The sequence below is a fragment of the Balaenoptera ricei genome, chromosome 1, assembly GCF_028023285.1.
Source record: "Balaenoptera ricei isolate mBalRic1 chromosome 1, mBalRic1.hap2, whole genome shotgun sequence".
Taxonomy (NCBI): domain Eukaryota; kingdom Metazoa; phylum Chordata; class Mammalia; order Artiodactyla; family Balaenopteridae; genus Balaenoptera; species Balaenoptera ricei.
The window spans coordinates 192,709,658-192,729,125 of record NC_082639.1 but is presented as its reverse complement, the minus strand read 5'-3'; the positions used below and the strand labels follow the sequence as shown (position 1 = coordinate 192,729,125).

General features: G+C 48.6%; 1 protein-coding gene and 1 long non-coding RNA gene across 4 annotated transcripts; one reads left to right on the top strand and one right to left on the bottom strand.

The window, feature by feature from the left end:
• Positions 1-237: 237 nt before the first annotated feature.
• On the bottom strand, positions 238-12,945 carry TIMM17A (translocase of inner mitochondrial membrane 17A). The gene is made up of 6 exons (XM_059943392.1): positions 12,872-12,945; positions 9,449-9,548; positions 9,252-9,315; positions 4,990-5,118; positions 4,148-4,258; positions 238-2,004 (listed from the first exon to the last, which is right to left on the bottom strand). Exons 1-6 carry the CDS (start codon positions 12,895-12,897, stop codon positions 1,919-1,921), a joined length of 516 nt encoding a protein of 171 aa, XP_059799375.1. The 5' UTR covers positions 12,898-12,945; the 3' UTR covers positions 238-1,918.
• Positions 12,946-13,067: 122 nt separating this feature from the next.
• Positions 13,068-18,248, top strand: LOC132354361 (uncharacterized). Of its 3 annotated transcripts, XR_009499244.1 has the most exons (4): positions 13,068-14,551; positions 16,335-16,621; positions 17,102-17,264; positions 17,746-18,248. It is a non-coding gene; the product is annotated as an uncharacterized LOC132354361 (long non-coding RNA). The 3 variants fall into 3 exon arrangements; XR_009499242.1 differs by having other exon boundaries at positions 13,068-13,712; positions 17,102-18,248; XR_009499241.1 differs by having other exon boundaries at positions 17,102-18,248.
• Positions 18,249-19,468: the final 1,220 nt, after the last annotated feature.

Here is a 19,468-nt window from a genome sequence, read left to right as displayed (position 1 = left end):
TACGCCATTTAAGAGTTTAGGAGACCTTAAGAAATGTAAAGCATTTTATCTGCGATTCAACATGCCCTCAGCTTTGAACTGTTCTTCTGATAACATCTCCTTACATTTACTCCTGGAAGTCAAAAGAGCTACAGACTGAAAGACAAATCCCAAATACTTACAAATGGCCAATAAGCGCGGTACGTTAGTCACCAGAAGAACGCAAATCAGAACCACAATGAGATACATCACACATACTAGACTGGCTATAATGTATTTATTTAAAGGAAAATAAAAGTGTTGGCAAGGATGTGGAAAAATGGGAACCTTCGTGCACTGCTGGTGGAAATGTCAAATGGTGCAGCGCTGTGGAAAAGTTTGGTGCTTCTTCCAAAAGTTAAACATAGAACTACCACATGCCCCAGCAACGCCACTCCTAGGTCTACACCCAAAGGAACGGAAAGCAGGGACTCAGATATTTGTATGCCCATGTTATTCACAAGAGTCACACGGTGTAAACAGCCCAAGTGTCCATCAATGGATGAATGGAGAAATAAAATGTGATCTCTGCATACCATGCAATATTACTCCGCCATCGAAAGGCACGAAGTGTTGGTTTATGCTACACCACAGACGGACCTTAAAACATGATGCTCCAGGAAGAAAGAGCGACCCAGAAGGACGAACATCATACGGTTCCACTTATACAAGGTACCCAGAATAGGCAAACTCAGAGACAGCAAGTAGACCTGTGGTTACCAGGAGCTGGGGGAAGGCGGGATGGGGAGTTTCTGTTGGTGATGATGAGGAAGTTTTGGGATACACAATGGTGACTGTTACACTAATTTAAATTCCACTGAACTGTACACTTACAAATGGTTAAAATGATATGATTTCCTGTATATTTTACCAAAGATCGAACCAGCATTAGTAAATTAAATGCTTACTACGTACGTGGCACTGGGCCAAAATATGCGTGTGCTCACCACACCCACACGGATTTGCTCTCCATTTCACACAGAGGCAGGCAAATGGGGAGTAACAGCCTGCCTCCTGTAAGGCCGCATGGCATCTCCACCACAGCCAGTAAAATGGCCTATTCTGAAATGCTAATCCATTTTCCAGGCCCGGCCAGACCCCAAAACACACCCTCGACAAAGATCAGCTTCAGGGGACTTGCAACACATTAAAAACAGCATGTATTTTACTTTCCAGCATACCATAAACGCCAAACTTTTCCAGGGCTATTATGCCCTCCAGGAACCTTCTCATACAGAACTGGGTATACCAGAAGGAAGTTTTTCTGATGATTAAGAATCAAGACACAGTAGCTTCAGAGGTGAAGAGAGTTTTGTATCCGACACCCTCAAAATCAAGACGTGGCATATTTTTTTACTTGCAAGGAGAAGGCTAAGCACTTTCCCGCAGCCTTCCAGCCCAGAAGTGTTTGCTGTGGACCAATCCTTGGTGACTGCACCACGTGCAACTTTCAGTGGACTCTGCATTATTTGAATTCAAGGATGAAAAGTAGAACTCTGCAACTTATCTTAATAGAAAGAGCAATCTCCTGGCGTTTTTTATTGTTTAACAGAACAAAACCAGGCAGAGAGGTCCCCGAGGAAATGATGGTCATGCTTCATTGCTGTTTGCCACTGGTCCTTCATCTTCCAAGCACTTACTGTTTTTCCTTCTAAAGATTTCAGACATTTATTTTGATCACAAACGCAATCCAAGTGTGAATAAATAAATGTATTATCTTTTAAGACCCTCCCCCGCCCCCCACGTTCCTTTAAATAGAAAAATGTTCTAAATGTCTCTTCACAGCCTATTTGGCCATAGTTGTCCCACCTACAGTTTTAAAAACAGACTGAATTTGACCTTCTGAAATCCTTCCTTGAACCGCAGCTCATTCTGTTACAGAAGTCCTGGGAGAGAGGTCCTACTGGTATTGTTGATAGTCCCCGAAAGGTGAGGATGGTAACTGGGCCGAAGGCAACTGGGAGGGGTCTTCAGCAAACGGAGGACCTGCAATTAAGAGGGAATTTAAACACCACCTGAATATTATGTAATTTAAAGGGACAAGTCTCTGTAGAGAGCAAATCAATCAACTCAGAAAAAAAAGTGCTGCATCAGAGCTGTAATCTGAATTTCTTTGTAGAGCTGCCCGATTCCCACGAGAGCGCCTTAACATATGGCAGCCTGGCGTCCCTTCTGCTCCAGAATGAGCAGCTCTCGAATGCTATGCCAGCAAAGTCAGATGGAATAATTACAGCAAGAAACAACATGCCAGTTTTAAAGCAACTGCTGAACAAGCTGCCATATCAGGACTGGACGAATCCCTCACACCTCCTGATGTATTTTTCAGTAGCTATTTAAAATTATTTTCACAAAGTTTAAGTACCTTAGTCATGTTTCAAGAGAACTCAGTAATACAATTTATATACAACTAAGTAAGGAATGGGTCCTGAAATAGGAAGACACCCCCATCCCCTAGCTTGCGCAGAACTAAGTGTTGTAGTATTTGCTTTCAAAGGATGAGACGGCCTGTGACCTAAGAAAAAATGTGGCTCTTTAAAAAAAAGACTTTAATGGGAATAATCACTCCTCTTTTCTTCAGGGAAACTGAGGCAGACTAAAAAATATCTGGAAGGAAAAGAGAAAGAGGACAGTGGTAAAGAGGGCTTTCTTTCCAACACTTTACTCCAGTGGTTTGTTTTTTTTATATTCTAAAAATATCTGTTCATTACAGAAAGCTGGAGAAGACACTGGGTGAAAAAGATAAACCAAAAATAACCATTGTTACCATTTCGATACAGTTTTATCTCATCTTTCTGTTTTAAGAACTCTTTCATGTAAGTTAACTGGAAAAATATGATTAACTTTTCAAAGATTTTTGCCCCCGCATAGCCTTTCGGAAACACTCCTCCTGTCTAAAATAAAAAGCACTTCTTTTAGAGAACTCCTTCCGAGGAAAGAAGCCTAAACCCAAGCAAACAAGGCTAAATCCTACAAGACAGTGTGACTGAGTTCTTGTTCTATCAATTTCTGAATTTCTGCAAACATGGAACTTTTCTCACATCTTATGTGAAGTCTTTCACACTAAAGTGCTAAACTAAAAAGCAAAATAAGAAAGTGGCCATCACAACAGAGTATTCAGTGAGAAATAATGATTGAAAACAGAAGCGAGGACCGAGGGCCCAGGAGTCACCCGGGTCATCCACTGGCCACGAGAAGCAGGCCTCAGAACCGTGCCCAAAAGACACCGAATCTCTCGCCTGGTGCCTCAGGGAAATCAAATCGAATCGGGAGCTGTGACCTGTCCCTAACTCTATGCCGAATCCTTTCGAAGCTCCAAAAATAACTTTCAACAAGTCTCACCATTCTGCATATTTCCTTCCCCAAATGCCAGGTCAGCTCTTCCCCACTATGATCCTCAGTGTCTTTCTGCTTCCTTCCAATGTCAAGGAATATTCCCATTTAGACAACTCAAGTTTTCTAAGTTACAAGAATCTGCACACGTTAACGGCTGAGCAGACACTCCCTGACCACGTGGTGATGGCCTGTGGACCACTAACCGCGCACCACTTCACCTTCCCCTGCACCACGCGAGAGCAACAGGAGTAACACGTTACATCACCAACTTCTCAGAAAAACTCTCCTTCCAGCCCTAAGTGACCTCCAACCACGAGTCACCTTCCCCCGCTACTTCACCTTCTTCAAGGAAGCAGCACAACCAGATGATCTCACTTATCTGTGAGCGTGTCAGCCTGACGCTCCCACGGCCCCCGGCAGCTAGAGCGGTGCCCCCCACACAGGCAGTAATAAGTTGGCGACTGATGGCCATCATTGTTCCACGTCTGCAGGGACCTTTCTTCCCGCACCGCTGAAATGATCGGCAATTTCTTAGAATGAGCAAGTGAGCACTGCTAAACCCTAAGAACTATAAGGAAAGATCGATAGCATCATCTAGCCAAAGCATTCTGTTACTGAGATTAAACACAGCTAACTGCACCCACACCTGTGCAGAGCCACAGCCTATTACCAGAATCCTCACGAAGCACGGCGTATTCATGTGTGATGCAAAGATCTCAAACTACCACATTTTAGCAGACATCGGGAAACCATTTCAAACGTCTGAGCTGTGGTGTTAGGCAGAAAGACGACTCACCGTTGGGAAACTGGGCAGAGGCAAATCTTGTCAACAAGATACCAGCTCCTTCAATGAGAGCTAGCAGAATGCCACCCATCGCGGCTGACCCAACCATGGCCACTGGTCCGTCTGAGCACATTGAGAACAGAGAGGTTACTTCAACAGAAATCCAGGTTAATGTAAGATACCATAAAGCAAAGACCTGTCCATAGGGCTCCATGCTACCCCCCGTTCTCAAACCCCCTTTCTCGCTGACCAAGACTGGGGTCAGCGAACTATGGCCCGCAGGTCAAATCCAGCCCACGGCCTGCTTGTGTAAATGAAGTTGTATTGGGACAGCATGTGCGTTCATTCACGTATTGTCTAGGCTGCGCTCATGACAGCAGAGCTGAGTACATGTGACGGAAGCCCTCACAACCCACGAAGCCCACACATTTACTACCTGGCCCTTCACAGAAGAGGGTGCTGACTCCTGGGCCCACCCACTACGCCCAAAGGGATTCTAGGTTGCTCTCTGTCCCAAAGACCCAGAAGATGGGTCTAAGCTCTTCACTCATAACAATGCTGTGTGACAGGTACGATGGTTAACTCCAGAGACTGAGGAGAGAAACTGCCCAGTCACACAGCTAGAAAGTGGCAGAACCAGAACTTGAACTGCTCTTACCCACGGTGATCACTGGTTAGAGCCCCAGGCTCTCTTGTTCTCAACATTCCAAGTTAAGAGATCCTTTTACTTTTCCCCCCAAATCACCACATACACTCACACTATACCGAGTTACACAATGCTCAGTTTATCTACTACAGATGTCCCTAAATTCAGGCAGAGGTTGGCTTCAATGCGTGTGTCTCTGACTGCTTACTTCTTGCTGCCAGGATGGCTCCTGTTAAGGCACCACTCGTGATGGAGTTCCAGGGATCTTCTTTCCCTCTGACTTGAACCATACTGCAGTCAATCATGGAAAACAGACCTCCCCAAACTGCAAAGCTACCTATTTTATTTAAAAACAAAACAAATAAATTTCATTTTTAAAATTTTAGACTTTAAATGTAATAGTCAAAAACAAGCTTAAATAACAACACTCACTGTATTCTTAAAACTCTCACAAACACATGCAAACAAGTTTGAATAAGCACCGAACAGGAGTCAGAATACTTATCTTTTTAATAAAGCTTGGTTTGTATTACATCAGCAGGGAAATCAGCAATGGCCCAAAGCCTAAAAGAAATAAGCCAGGACTAAAAGAGTTGGGCTAAACCCATTCAAACCCCCTTTCAGAAGACTGTGCATCTGTTTAAAAAGTTTCCTCCTTCCTTCTTTTCTTTTACTAAAGCTTCATCTTACCTCTATTTTTCTTTTCTTCAGTCAGTGCCACTGAGCACCTGCTCTACGAAAATCACCAACGTGAACACAAAAGAAACCGGGCTATTCTGGGATGTACTACAGGCGTAAGCCAATACACATAAAGGGCAAAAGGGTGATACAAACAGTTCGAATTATGGAACCTCAAGGGAACGGGAATTACCTTTCCTCTCTCATTTCTATCCTTTACTCCTCAAGCATGAAACTAAAAGCAACCCTAAGTCAGATTACTTTGCACTTTAAACTCTTCCTAAACACAGTGACTATTCTGTAAAATAAAAAACAAACACCCACACATACACATGTATAAGTACACACAAAACATAAAAAGGCAACACCAAGATTTTAATTGTCAGCATCTCTGGGTGACAGATGATAACAGACAATTTCACTGCTTTGTGCTTTTATTTTCCAAATCTTCTAAAATGAATACACATGACTTAACACTCTATGAAGAGTTCTTATATTAAGATTAAAGAAAGAAGAAAAACTGCACTGAGGAGCCCTTGTCAGGTTATCCTTCACCCTCTGAAACCTCACAGCAGCACGGGTGTGTTAATAAGGACAATAAACTGGGTTCCGCCAACTGTCTGAACCAGATCATCACCAGCACCCTTCTCCAGAGCGCACCCTGTGAGTTAAATCCAGCAGATATAACCAGTTAAAGCATGCACAAGGGACTTCCCTGGTGGTCCAGTGGTTAAGACTCCATGCTCCCAATTCAGGGGGCCCAGGTTTGATCCCTGGTCAGGGAACTACATCCCACACACATGCCGCAACTAAAGATCCCACATGTTGCAACTAAAAGAGCCCACATGCCGCAACTAAAGATCCAGCATGTGGCAACAAAGATCCCACGTGCCTCAACTAAAAAAAAGATCCCGCATGCCGCGGCTAAGAAAAAGATGCCGCATGCTGCAACTAAAAAGATCCTGGGGACTTTCCAGGTGGCACAGTGGTTAAGAATCTGCCTGCCAATGCAGGGGACACAGGTTCGTGCCCTGGTCTGGGAAGATCCCACATGCCGTGGAGCAACTAAGCCCGTGCACCACAGCTACTGAGCCTGTGCTCTAGAGCGCACGGGCCACAACTACTGAGCCCACGTGCCTAGAGTCCATGCTCTGCAACAAGAGAAGCCACCGCACCGCAACGAAGAGTAGCCCCCACTCGCCGCAACTAGAGAAAGCCCTTGTGCATCAACGAAGACCCAACTCAGCCAAAAATAAATAAATAAATAAATTTTTAAAAAATAAATTAATTAAAAAAATAAAATAAAAAGATCCTGCGTGCCATAACGAAGATCCCACGTGCCGCAACTAAGACCCGGAGGAGACAAATAAATATTTTTTAAAAATAATAATAAACTATGCCTGAGCCTCCTCATTTTCGGTCCAACACTAAATACCACATACTACATACAAATGAAATAGTCCGTCCTTCTAACTCAGTGGCTCTGTGCCTGGGAGAGAGATATGTCCAGGTGTATTAGAATTATCTCACCAAATTCCTCAAACAAGGCTCTCCCACTCCCTCACAAGGGTCTGAACTCTCCCCACGCCAAGAATGACTGCCAGAGTAGCTATGGTAGCTGATGAGAGAGGAGAACGAGTCCACACGAAAGGGTGGCCCCGTGCAGGCAGCCACAGCCAGAGCAGGGTGAGGAGGCGTCCACAGGATGGACACTCCCGTGCCTGGAGATCAGTGTGCCCACGTGGAAGGGTGGCCTGTTATGGGGTGCCCTAGCCCAAGTCAGGCAAGGAGGAAAGTATTCATATGAAAAGAGAAAAGAGAATGAATCTGTGGGGCTGGACTGGAGTTAGAGGTATCCGTGTGAACCCATGATTCCTAATACGTATAGATATACAGAAACATAGATACAAACTTGTGTATGTATGTGTACGTGGTTAGTGTGTGTTCATATACATACAGTACATTCCTAAGAAGGCCTGGGAACAGCAATGCCCCACAGCAATGATACACTTAGTGCCAAGATTTTGGCTCCTAAGTACCATTCTCAACTAGAAGGAAGCAGGACTCCTTGGGGACAGCTGACTCTACACTCAGGCAGGGAAAGTACAAGATGAGCCTGGAACATCTTGTTCCAAAATGCAAGGAAGGGCTGGAAGCATAATGGGGACATATCAAAAGCATGTCTTATTTCCGCTATGAGAATACAAGACCTTTCAGGACACAACTATGACTTTCCCACACTGCCTTTTCCCAGGAGCTTAATTGGAAGAGCTCAGTAAACGCTCACTGAATTAACTGGAAGTGCCATCCCAGTACTTTTCAAATTCAAGACTCCATAAAGATTCCTCAGTAGTTTCCTTAAAAAGGCTGACCCCAATTCACTCACACCACAACCTACTCTTCCTCTATTTCACCCTGATTGTTTTTTAACCAAACCTTTATTCTTAGACTAGTTTCAGAGTCACAGCAAAGCTGTGAAGATGGTACAGCTCCCACGTACCCCACACCCAGTCTCCCCAGCATCTAACATCAGCACCATGCATTTGTCACAGCAACCCAATATTGACACATTATTAACTGACGTCCATACTTAATTCACATATCCTTAGTTTTTATGTCCTTCTTCTGTTCCAGGACACCTCATAACATTTGGTAGTCATACCTCCTTAGGCTCTTCTTGGCTGTGACAGTTACCTGATTGTTTTTTTTATTCACTGAAAATGCATGTGATAGAAGCAGCCTCTCAAGAAACCTGTTAAAACCTGTATGACTTCTGCATTTATCAAAGGTTCAGGGTTTGGTGTGTACCTTTTTTTTTTTTTTTTTTTTTTTACTACTTATCACTCTTAAACAACATGGTAACCATTAAAACAAAGGAAAATTAGTCACTGTTTACTTTCCAGGGTGTACAATTATTACAGAGAGAAAAACAGGAAACAGATACACCATCACTTCAACCCTCGGAGCCTCAATTTCCTCATCTGGAAAATGGAGATAATAGTACTCACCTCCTGTGTTGCTGTGAGGACTAAATAAAATAATCCTGTAAAACACCTGGAGTGCCTGGCACATGGCAGGCACTCAATAAACAACAGACATTGGCTACTATCTTCTAAAGAAAACAAATGCTATAAAAACAGAGAAGATTATTTCTTCTGATGCACAAAATCACTAAGGAACGACTGAAAGTGCTAAGCCCATTTCATGTGTTATATGTGGTCTCTTCAGCCTGACTGTATGTTTGCAAGCAAATAGAAGCTCCCAGCTTTCTTATTCTCTCCTCTCCCAGCTTCTGAGTTACCGAGCTTAAAGAGTGTGATGAACATAATCGTTCTCCACCTTTGCGCTGACCTCGGCACAACGTCCCAAAGCTAAGCCTGGAGGGAGCCCCACCCGCTCCATCAATCCCTAGCACACACCCTAAGGCTTCTGCTCACATCCTCCTCAGTTTCATGCTAACCCAGAAGTTATCACTCCTGACCCTCACAAACCTAAGCTGCAGACACACTGTCTGGATAAGAGGGGAAAATCAAATGAAACCAAGCAAAAACAAAACCCCACTGAGCTTCTGAAGGACAGATTTTCAAATGGATGCAACAATTCAAGTTAACTTTCCAAATAAATCATAAATCAAGCATTCGCATAGATACTAACTTGTGACAAGCTGTTATTTAGACCAAACTAAAATCACTAACTGGTATACTCTAAAAAAGAAGAAAACAAACCAGAGTTTCATCTTCAAAAGAATAGGAAAAAAATCATCTGAAGTACAACTGGCAACATTCTGCTTACCTCCCAGCTGTGGGGCCCTGGTTCTAACGGCTGTCAGACTCCCTCGTAGTCTGTGGTTTACTCCCTATGAGGAAACAAAAGGAAGCAACCAAAAATACATTCGGAGTCTAACACACTTCCAACCCACTGACGGGGCCCAAGTGACATTCGCAAACGGGTCTCAAGTAATGATGACATGAGACCATTCACCCACTTACCACCGGAGAATTGCGAAAACCTTTGATTGCTTGAAAGATCCCGCCACCTATGGTTCCCATCGTAAAGGCCCCACCACAGTCGTCCACAATGCGCCAGGGGCTAAGAACAGAAAAGAGAGAGAAAAAAAAAAGATGAGCGTATTTCTCATTTATAAACCATAAAACCCTCTTTGTTAATAAGGGATATACAACAGATTCCAGGGCAGGGCTCACTGCAACCAGTAACATCTGGCCCATAAAATACAAAGATTAAGGATTCTAAACAGATCCACATCTATTCAGCCCAAGTCTTCTAAGCTACAGGGAATGGAACTGGCTTCAACTCCCTACTGTTCACAGCACTTTATTCATTCGCTCAACTACTAGTGCATCTATTCCAAGGCACCGTGAAAAGCAAATAAACAAGCATTAGGAAATTACACTGTAATCAACGGTGACCCAGTCGCCTGGGGATCAAGGAAAGCTCTCCAGCTGTAGCAAAATTTAAAGCTGAGACCCAAAGAATAAAGTTTCAACAGGAGCAGAAGAAGACACATTATTTAAATTTTAAAACTTCTTTTTGGGTTTACTGAGTCCAAGTTAGCATTTGGAACTTAAGTTTGTATCAGATCCACTTAACACACTGGTAACCTCTAACATCTGATAATTGGAGGTTAAATGTGTACACCCGGCTTCCAAATGCAGCACCCTAACTCATGCAGCACAATGACATGAGTAATCTGATCAGTAGAACAGAACCACTATTCTAGGAATCTGGCTTATTAAAAAGTCTGTGAATGGGAATTCCCTGGCAGTCCAGCGGTTAGGACGCGGCACTTTCACTTGTGGTGGCCTGGGTTCGATCCTTGGTTGGGGAACTAAGATCCCGCAAGCCTCGCGGCATGGCCAAAAGAAACAAAAACAAAAACAAGTCTGTGAATAGTTCAATTCATAAATGTCTTTTGCAGTGTCAAGGGTAAAATGCTGTACCGACCCTACGGGCAATCCAACTGCTCAAGTAAACGTGTGAGTTCAGCGCATCGTTGCTGCTGAAGAATCTGAATAGTAAGTAATTTCTCACTTTGCCAGATCGACACGAAACACCTGGTCCTTTCCAAGTCTAACACAAATCAGGAGCTTGTACAGAATGACGATCTCATGCAGCAGATGTTCCAACTGTCAGCCTGATGCTTCGGGGCCTTGCTACCCAAGGCTTGCTTCCTGCAGGCCTAAATGCAAAATCAGCAACACCTGGGAACTCATTAGAAATGCAGGCCCTGGGGAGGTCCCACTCAGGACCTACTAAATCAAGAGTCTACAGCTTAACACAATCCACGGGTGACTTGATTTCACTTTAAAAGTTTGAGAAGCAGTGCTCTGAGAGACTAAAAAGGATTAGGAAAATTTCTTCAAAATGGTAGAAACATTAATAGAAGTAAAGAGATAGGGAATTCCCTGGTGGTCCAGTGGTTAAGACTCGGTGCTTTCATTGCCGGGGCCCAGGTTCGATCCATGGTTGGGGAACTAAGATCCCACAAGCTGCGTGCTGCGGCCAAAAAAAAAAAAAGTAAAAAGGAAAGACAAAGGAGAGTCACTAACTCTAAATGATCGAACCTAAATGATCCTACAATCAGAATGAAAATGAGTATTTAAAAAATCAGTAAAGAATAGCAGGATTCAGATCAGAGAGCAGCCACAGTATTCCAAGAGAGGACGTCCAAAACAAAGGCAAGATGGAAATAGTTTCTGAACTAAGTCTGGCTAAATCAAGGTTCCTGCAGGGAAGTGATGGATACAGAAAAAGAAGGTTGAAGCCAGACTCTAAATGTAAATGCCAGACAAATATAGGGCAACAGGGAACCAATAACTAACCACAAGGTTAAAGTTATCATTTATTAAGTATCAACTATGTTTCAGGTGCCTTATAGTGCAAATAACCTGATTTTCAAGAAAGCCAGCTTATTTTCTTAGAGATTCCCTAATCTTTTAACTTTGCAGAAGAGTATTCCTGTCTCCTCTCCATTTTACAGATGAACAGAGGCCCAAGGTCATATAGGTAATAACTGGTAGAACCAATTTAAATACAAAATCTAGTACACCAAAGGCCCCAAATTCTTTCCACTATATCCTATAGACTAGGGCTTCTGAAAAGAAAACACATGATTAAAAAGTATTTAGGACGATTAAGTACCTATGATGTATTAAAAAGGACTGAAGAAAAGGAAAGCAATTAGGAAACTACTGTAAAAGGCATTAAGGCTGCCAGGTAAGATCCTGACAATAGGAAATGAAAGGTGGAAGGTTTGAAAGAATTCAGGCTGCCTATGGCGTTGGGGCGGGTGCAGAGGGAGGAGAAAGATGCTTATAGTTTGTGCTCGGATGACTTCACAAAACAGGGTAGTCCAGAAGATCAAAGCAGTTTTGAGTATAAAACCAACCAGACAACTGACTGTACTGCTTCAGGACATATGTACTGAGAAAGCAAAGGGGCCACCTAACGAAGCAGTAGATGAAAATTCATGATTCCCATAACATCTTTAACCCAAGAAAGTCAAGTATTTTCCCCTCTTGCCAACCTGCTTCACGATATCATAGCCAAGAGCAGGTGACAACAGCAGCGTACAGATGCTGAGTCCCGCACACCTGAGCACAACCCAGGAAGGGGGACCACTACCTTTGGAGAAGGTAAATTTAAGCAGTTGGGAGGCGCTGAAACATACACTCTGTATCTTATTTCAGGGAGGAAAAAAAGCACAAAGCAGGCAACATGGCTAATGCTGGCAAGGTCAGAATGTAAAGCCCTGGGCCTTTTCACACAGCTGGAGAACACCTTGGTTCTTGCTCTTTCAAAAAACACAGGTGATTAACCCAAAAAACAAGATTTGATTTTTCACTCATGACCTCCGAAGCCTTAAACTGTGTGCGTGCCTGACTCCTCTATGCTTTCATTCCTGGGACCGACCGAGCGCGGGGCAGAGACCACCTCCCCTCGCTAAATGCCGAATGAACAGAGCCCCGTCGCCGGCTTTTCGAGAACACACGCTACTCTCCCCGTTTCCCCGACCGCGCCGCCCCTCCCCCACGGGGAAACCCCAGCCCGGACCACGGCCGCCGCGCCCACGCGGACCCTCCCCGGGCACCGCCTCCTCCCCACGCAGGCCGAGCCGCCCGAGCGCAAGGACGAGCCCAAGGTCGCCGGCGGGCAGAGGGGCTGCTCCCGACCCGCGGGCCGGGCAGGGGCCGGGGCCACACAGCCGAGACGGGGCGCCCTCGAGTTGCCGCAAGGTCACCTGGCGCGGCCCCCGCGGCCCCCGCTGACTAGCCGGCTGCTCACGCCCGGGTGCCCACGGCCCCCGGCGCTGCCGAGCCCGCGGCTGAGAGCGGCCTCGCTCCGGGGGCCGGGCAGGGGCAGAGGGGCAGGCGGCGGGCGGCGGGCGGACTCACCAAGGCTCGCGCGCGTACTCCTCCATCTTGACTCCGCCGCTCCGCGACGCCGGGCGAGCGGGGCGGGGCCTGGCCCGACGGCGGAAGTGATCCCAGGCGGAGGGCGTTAGAGTGTGCGGGGATTGGCTCGCCGCCTCCTCCCGCAGCCAATGGGAGCCGGGGATAGGGCTGCGGGGCAGAAGGCGGGGCTCCGGGCGGAAAGCAAGGCTCCGGGCGGGGGCGGGGCGCCCGGGGCCCCCAGGTGCCCCCAGGTGCGGAGAGGTACCCATCACTGAAGCTGCGGGGCCAGGCCGAAGACAAAGCTGGTGTTGCTCCGCTAGGGTTCCCAGAACTTCCGAACACGTTTCTTTGTTCTAGTACCTGGCTGTCAAGTGTGGATTAAATGCTGCCTACTTCGTCAGAGTTGGTGAAGCCCCACCGACTACCCGGAGCTCCTTTAGGGCAGGCGGTGCCCGAGTCCTTTAGAGTCTCGGGGCCGGACTGTAGTGGATGTTCCATAAATGTTTGTGAACATCTGGGGCGCCGTGTCCCGTGGGGGCCCTCGACGTGGGGGACAGCGACAACGAAGCCTCTTTCAGACCTCACTCCAAATGATCACCGGGAGACGTGAGGGGTGTTTAGCTCAGAGAAGAGGTAGCAAAAGGCTGGGGACCCCGGGCCCTTTCAGCGTGCAGGCAGCAAAACCTGTCATGTGACAGCTGCTACGGGAGCTCTTCCCCATCCTGCACTTTTGAGGTTGACTTTAAAACTTGTATATATTTATTTCCTGGGAAAGTTAGTGTAATAAATAATAGGAAACTGCAAGGAAGAGTGACGTTCCCTCCAAAATCTTGGAAATAAGGTGAGCAAATAAACTGAGCCTCCGTAGAACCAAATGAAGACTGTCAGCAAAATGTGTCTCATACTGAAAAGAACAGTTCAAACCAGTCCTGTGATTTGGATGCCTAAGTCCAAGAGGGCTTATTTGGAATGTGACTCTGATTAAGAACGCTTCAATCTAATTAATTGACAGCCTGAAGATAATGTGGGCGACGGGCAACCTGGGACCTGGAAAGAGTCACCAGGCAGCAAGAGTCCTAGTGGGCATAAGTATTTCAGTAACTAGAGATTTGCGTTCTCATGAGGTTCTGGTCTCTCCAGGACCCAGAGGAAATATCCCTTAGCTCCTATTCCATATTCATTATGCAATCTTCTGATTGTTATTTGGTTTCTGAATGGATTTTCCTTTAAGAGAGAATGCTCATAACTATTCCTGTCCACTCGGTGGTTATATTGGTTTATGCATTCACCTCTTGTGAGGTTGGTTCCCTTGAATCAAATCAGTCACCAGGAATGGTGATCATACCAAGCTGCTGAGTTTGCAAAGCTGAGGCCCAGACTCTAGGCTGTGGTTACCCGGCTCACTTCATCCCAACAGTCCCTCTCCTGGAGCAGCCTACCATTCTGGAGGGCACTGCTCACGTGGCCAGCAAGCGTTCTTGGACTTCTCACCTTCTGTTTTGTGTAACTGCAGCAGATAACAGGGTGGAGCAGAGAGTTGGGCCTGGGCGAGGCCTAGGACTTCACCTTTGGCCAGAGAAGGAAGCCGCCCCCATGCCCCCCACACCCCCAGAAAATATCCCTATCCATCTTGGAAGAAAAGAGCGTAGTGAGTCTTCAAGAAGTCTGCAGAGCTGAACGGTCAGTGACATGAAGGAATGACATCAAGACCAACAGAGGAAAGGAGTGGGGTCCTGAGAGGGACCTGGCCTGAAGGGGAGGGGAGTCTGAAATGGTGACCCAACACCCCTGGGCACGTTTGGTGAAAGTCGGTGTGCTCGGCCCAGTGTAAGGCTGCGCTGGAACCCTGCGACCCAGGTCCTCCGGGTATTGCTTTGGGGAAAGCAGCTCCCTGTGTGAACTGAAAGAGCTGTGACCCGGGGCCCGTTTTGCTGTGAGATTTCCCCCAACCGAACAAAGTGAAGGAAGGAAGATCCTCCCTCAGAAACCATGCAGAGGGATGTGAGGTGGCGGGGCCAGCAGTGATTCTGATGCCTCTTGCCCACCCCATCCGTCCCCCACCCCACAATAAGCTTTCATTCGTCTTCTGCTCTTGGACAAGTAGAACTTGTCTTTTTTCTTGGGGAAGGACCACTTTCAGAGGCTAGGGTTGGGCACAGGGCCATTTGATAGATATTAAGGGTGCCAAGGTTGTGCTGAACCGAGAAAGTAACAAGAGGGATTGGTAATCCCAAATCAACTGTAAGACCCTTCCCCTGTGCTCAGAGTTGCCTTAGTGTAAGGACTGGGGTGGAGAGAATACTAAAAATGTCGACGTGGTTCCTACCCTCAGGGTCTTCCAAATGTACTTGGAGAGAAAGAATAAGCACTTGAGAAATAGCTGTTGGGTCAAAATTGTAAAATGCCAGCGTGTGACAGAGAATGTGCTAAATGCTAGAGGCATTCGAAGGGGAGAGAGCACTGGGGGGGCTGGCGTGTGCTTGCAGAAGGGTCCTGGGGGAATGGCAGTCAAGCTGGAGCCTGAAGATTGGGAGGATTCTGCTGGGTGAGGGGGGTCAGAGGGAGAGGGGATGCCAGCGACAAGGCACAGGAGCAGGAAGGACTCAGCGTTGTCACCATGTGGGCTGCTGGTCCCACTGGGACGGTAGGAAACCTGAGAAGTGGGAGAATGAGGCTTTCTCAGGGGATAGAGTTCCCGGCCATGGAGGTGGGGAGTGTGAGCCAGAGGCAGGGTCAGCTGTGTGTTGGGAGACAGTTCTCCACAGACCTCTCCCGTTTCTACACATCCGAGCATCAGAAGCTCACCTCTGTCCGAGAGCGTTGCTGTAAGCAGGTGGCCTGGGACATCTCCAGACATGACTTCCTCTGGAGCAGGTGTATTTATGCTACAGGATAGTGAAGGGACAGCTCTCTCCCTCCCCCCCCCTGGAGCAGACTGTCTACCTTCCAGGTAATAGTGATGTATTGAAGTTTTATCTACTTTATTCAAGTAGCTGAGGGAGTTCCTTCCAGAAGGATGCTGTCTTTTCGGTAGACGGTGAGCTCACTGGGTGAAGAAAAGGCTGGAAGCAGCTTGGGTGAGGGGCGCGAAGGAGGAACCCTTCTCTCCACCCAGACCCCACCCTCGGAGAGGGGTGGACATTTTCAGAACCCGCCTGCCACTTAGGGGGTCCTGGCCCCCAGTGGGTTGGGCTCCATTGAGCCAGAGGTTTGGGGACCTCAAGAGCTCCACGCAGCAGGAGGTCACAGGCCATGTATGTGGCTCCAGACCCCAGCCCCACCTGGCCCGTCAGATTGCCATGGACAAGTGAGGCTGGCACCACAGCCAGCTCTGGGTCTGGGGTTCCAGTCTGTGACTGGGGCCTGTTTGGGATTTTAGCCGGGCTGGGGCGCGGCGGGTGGGGAGAGGAGGCAGTCTCTTGTCTCTCTTCTGCCCTCTTTCCTCCCCCTGCCCTCCTTGCAGGAAGACATGTGTCCAGCCTGTGGTCTGTCTCCGAGCTCTCCTCTGTCCACTTCTGCCCATCCCAAGCGCGCGGGGCCAGGCCGGCGGCTTGCTTCAGAGACAAAGTCTGCTACTCCAGAGAAACTTCCAGGCTCCCTGAAAAGGAGAAAGCCGGTGTGGTCGTATACTGAGCGTGAGCAGACTGAGTGCTTACGGCGTCCGACGCTCTGCCACACGCTCTGTGTGCGTCACCTTGTGTGATATATTTAATACCTTCGTAACCCTGTGCAGGATGTTTTTTTCTCAAGGTACTTTTAAGATTCTCGTTTTCCATTTCCTGCAGCTCAGAGTGGTTAAATAACTTACACAAAGTCACACATCTCAGATTTGAGCCCACGTCATTCGACTCCTGAGCCCGTGGCCTTATCTGCTACACGACACTGCCACCCCGTATTCCTGAAAATGTGACTTTCCTGGGGTCACTCGGCCCAGCTGAGAGCCACCCTAAGCATTAGTTAATTGCTTCTGGTCCCTGTCCCCCGACACGTACACAGGTTTTGGCCAGAGTTTGGGGTCCCTTTCCCTTCCTCCATCTGGCACAGCAGTGCTGGGTTTTCTCTGGGGACTAGGCCATCCCATAATCCTGATACTCAAGATGAATTTGTTTTGGGTGGAAGTGGATTCTGAGCTTGGATAACCGTTGCCCCTGGAGAGTGAGTGGGGCGGTGGTCCCTCGCCGCAGGGGCCCAAGTCCTCCAGCCCCACAGGTGATGCCTTTTGGCTTTCAGGGTCTGCGAGCTGGCACCCGGAGCCCGGGTTCTAGGAGCAAGAGGCTTTGGACCGAGTCACGTCAGAAGAGCCAGCTGTTTGGCATCGTGGGACCGAAGCCGAGAACATGCTGGGCTTCTGTGCAGAAACCTTTGGTTAGGAGGCCGGGAGTCCTGCCTGGAAGTATGGAAGCTCTGGCTTTGTTTTCTGAGTTTAGAACCAGGGGGAGGAGACGGCTGCTGAAACCAGGTGGCCCGGGGCTGAGCGACTCCGCTTTGGGAGGAGAAGGAAGAGTCGCTGGGGGCTGGAAAGAGCTGCTTTCAGCTGGCGGGGTCGAGAGGTTGGCTGGGGTGGCTCCAGAGATCATGCCTCTTCTGGGCGGAAGTGAGAGCAAAGGCCGACAGACGTGAGGGGCTGGGGGTAGACAATTCTGCCCACGCGCCCTGGAGCCCCCAGGCCAGCCCAAGGCCTCGGCGTGCCCACTGGGGGCCACCTGACCCTCCCCACGAGATTAGTGTGTCTCCCTCGGGCTCTAGGCAGTTGCTTCTTGCTCTCCTGTTTCACCTTGCCTTCTAGTACGTGGAGTTGTTTTTTACCTCAATAGATGACACATTTAAAAGAGAATGACCGCACTGTAATTATTCTTGCATCTCTCTCCCTATAGTGCCTGGCCGGGTGGGATATAAACACAGCACCCTTGAATGAATGAATGAGTGAATGATGAGAACGAGGGGAGGAGATGAGTGTGCAAACACATGTGTGTGCATGCCTGTATGCGTGGTTTCTGCTGAAGGACAGACGGAAAGACAAAGATGAGCGAGGAGGTGGGGCGTGGAGAACAGAGCCTGGGCCAGGAGAAGAAGTGAGTGATTATGACGCCTACAGACAGGGCTTGTGTGCTCAGTGCCCGTCAGGCGTATCAACCGCGTGGCTCACGTGTAACGCTCACAACCATTCTCCGAGCCTGGCCCCAGCGCTGTCCTTATTTTATAGATGGTGAAGCTGGGTCTCAGGGAAGGAGGTGGCTGGGCCAGAATCGCACGTCGGCTGAGCAGGGAGCCCAGGACCTAAGCAGGTCGGCCGCCCGGGGAGCCCGAGCTTGAACCGTGGAACCAGCCTCCCTGTTTTGCTCCCCGCGGCCCCTGCACTTTTCTTTGGAGGCGTTTTGTAAACTCTTTTTTTTTTTTTTAATAAATTGTTTGAAGTTACTTGTTTATTAACTGTCTTCACGGATAGACTGTAAACTCCAGGAAGGCAGGGACCACATGGATTTTCTATCCTTAGTTTCATCCCTTGCTCGTGGACTGGTGCCTGCCACGTGGTCTGCACTCATCAGTATATGCTCACCGACTCGCCCACAGACGCCCCGCCTCTGAAAAGAAACAACCCCAGGAGCCCCCCAAGCCCCTCCGCCCCCTTCCCCTCGGCTCCGCCTGCTCCCCTCTGCCCTCCAGCCCCACCAGCCAGCCCCAGCTCCTCCCAGCCGTATCCTGAAGCGCGACTAGCCGTCGGTCAACGCCAGGGCCAAGTTTTCCTCCCAGACGATCCCTGGAGTCAGGAAGCGCCAATGGGTGACTGTCTCTCTCTGGCTTAGGGTGGACCGACGCCAGGAAAGATGGAAGCCGCTACGCGGTGGGTTACAGCAGGGCTTCTGGAGGGATTTTGTGGCAGGAGATTGAATGTCCCTGTGCCTTGTGCAGGGCAGCAAGAGGGACGGGCAGTGAAAGACCTTTCACGAAACCTGCCAGACCCACTGCAGTAGGGTCTCTCCCAACAGCCCAGAGTTATATTTCCCTGGATTTGCACATGGTGGGGGCCTGCTGCCCCTCCTGATGCCCCCACGGGAGGTGCCCCGGCAGAGGAAGGAGCCGACGGGGCGGAGGGAGGTGGGAACCCTCTTCCCAAGAGCTCGTGGAGGCCGACGGCCCTGTCAGAGTTCCCTGACTTCTGCACCTCACACTTTCTTGCTCAAACAGCCTGCCAGTTTTCGGTCTGGGAACACAGTGAGGATTTATTCTCTCTCTCTCTCGCTCTCTCTCTCTCTCTCTCGCTCGCTCGCTCGCTCGCTCACAAGAAGTGGCCACGGCAGGCGGGGGCCTCTGATGCTGGGCCCTCCTCGGCAGGGGAGAACGAGTGGGTGGCTCGGGGCTTCTGGAATAGAGTTCTGTCCTGGGGCTGTAGCCACTGGGGAGTGCCCAGCACACTACCAAATACAGTAGAAAGGAGTCAGTGGGGCACGTGCTGACCACCACAGCGCCGTCCACCCCGGGTGGAGGCGTCACGTGTGCACTTGAACAGGGCAGGCCCGGGGCTGGCCGTTCGTGAAGCCCGCGTCCTGTCTGCTTGCTTTTCTGGCTCTCCGTGGCTCTCGCCTGCTTCTGCCAGCC

What these genes read in the sequence shown, in the direction of transcription:
- TIMM17A (XM_059943392.1), bottom strand. Translation starts at nt 12,897, where the DNA reads ATGGAGGAGTACGCGCGCGAGCCTTG. An exon ending in GTTTTCGCAATTCTCCGGTG is followed by an intron (nt 9,316 to 9,448) that starts GTAAGTGGGTGA and finishes GTTTCCTCATAG; the next exon opens with GGAGTAAACCACAGACTACG. An exon ending in CTCTGCCCAGTTTCCCAACG is followed by an intron (nt 2,005 to 4,147) that starts GTGAGTCGTCTT and finishes TCTTAATTGCAG; the next exon opens with GTCCTCCGTTTGCTGAAGAC.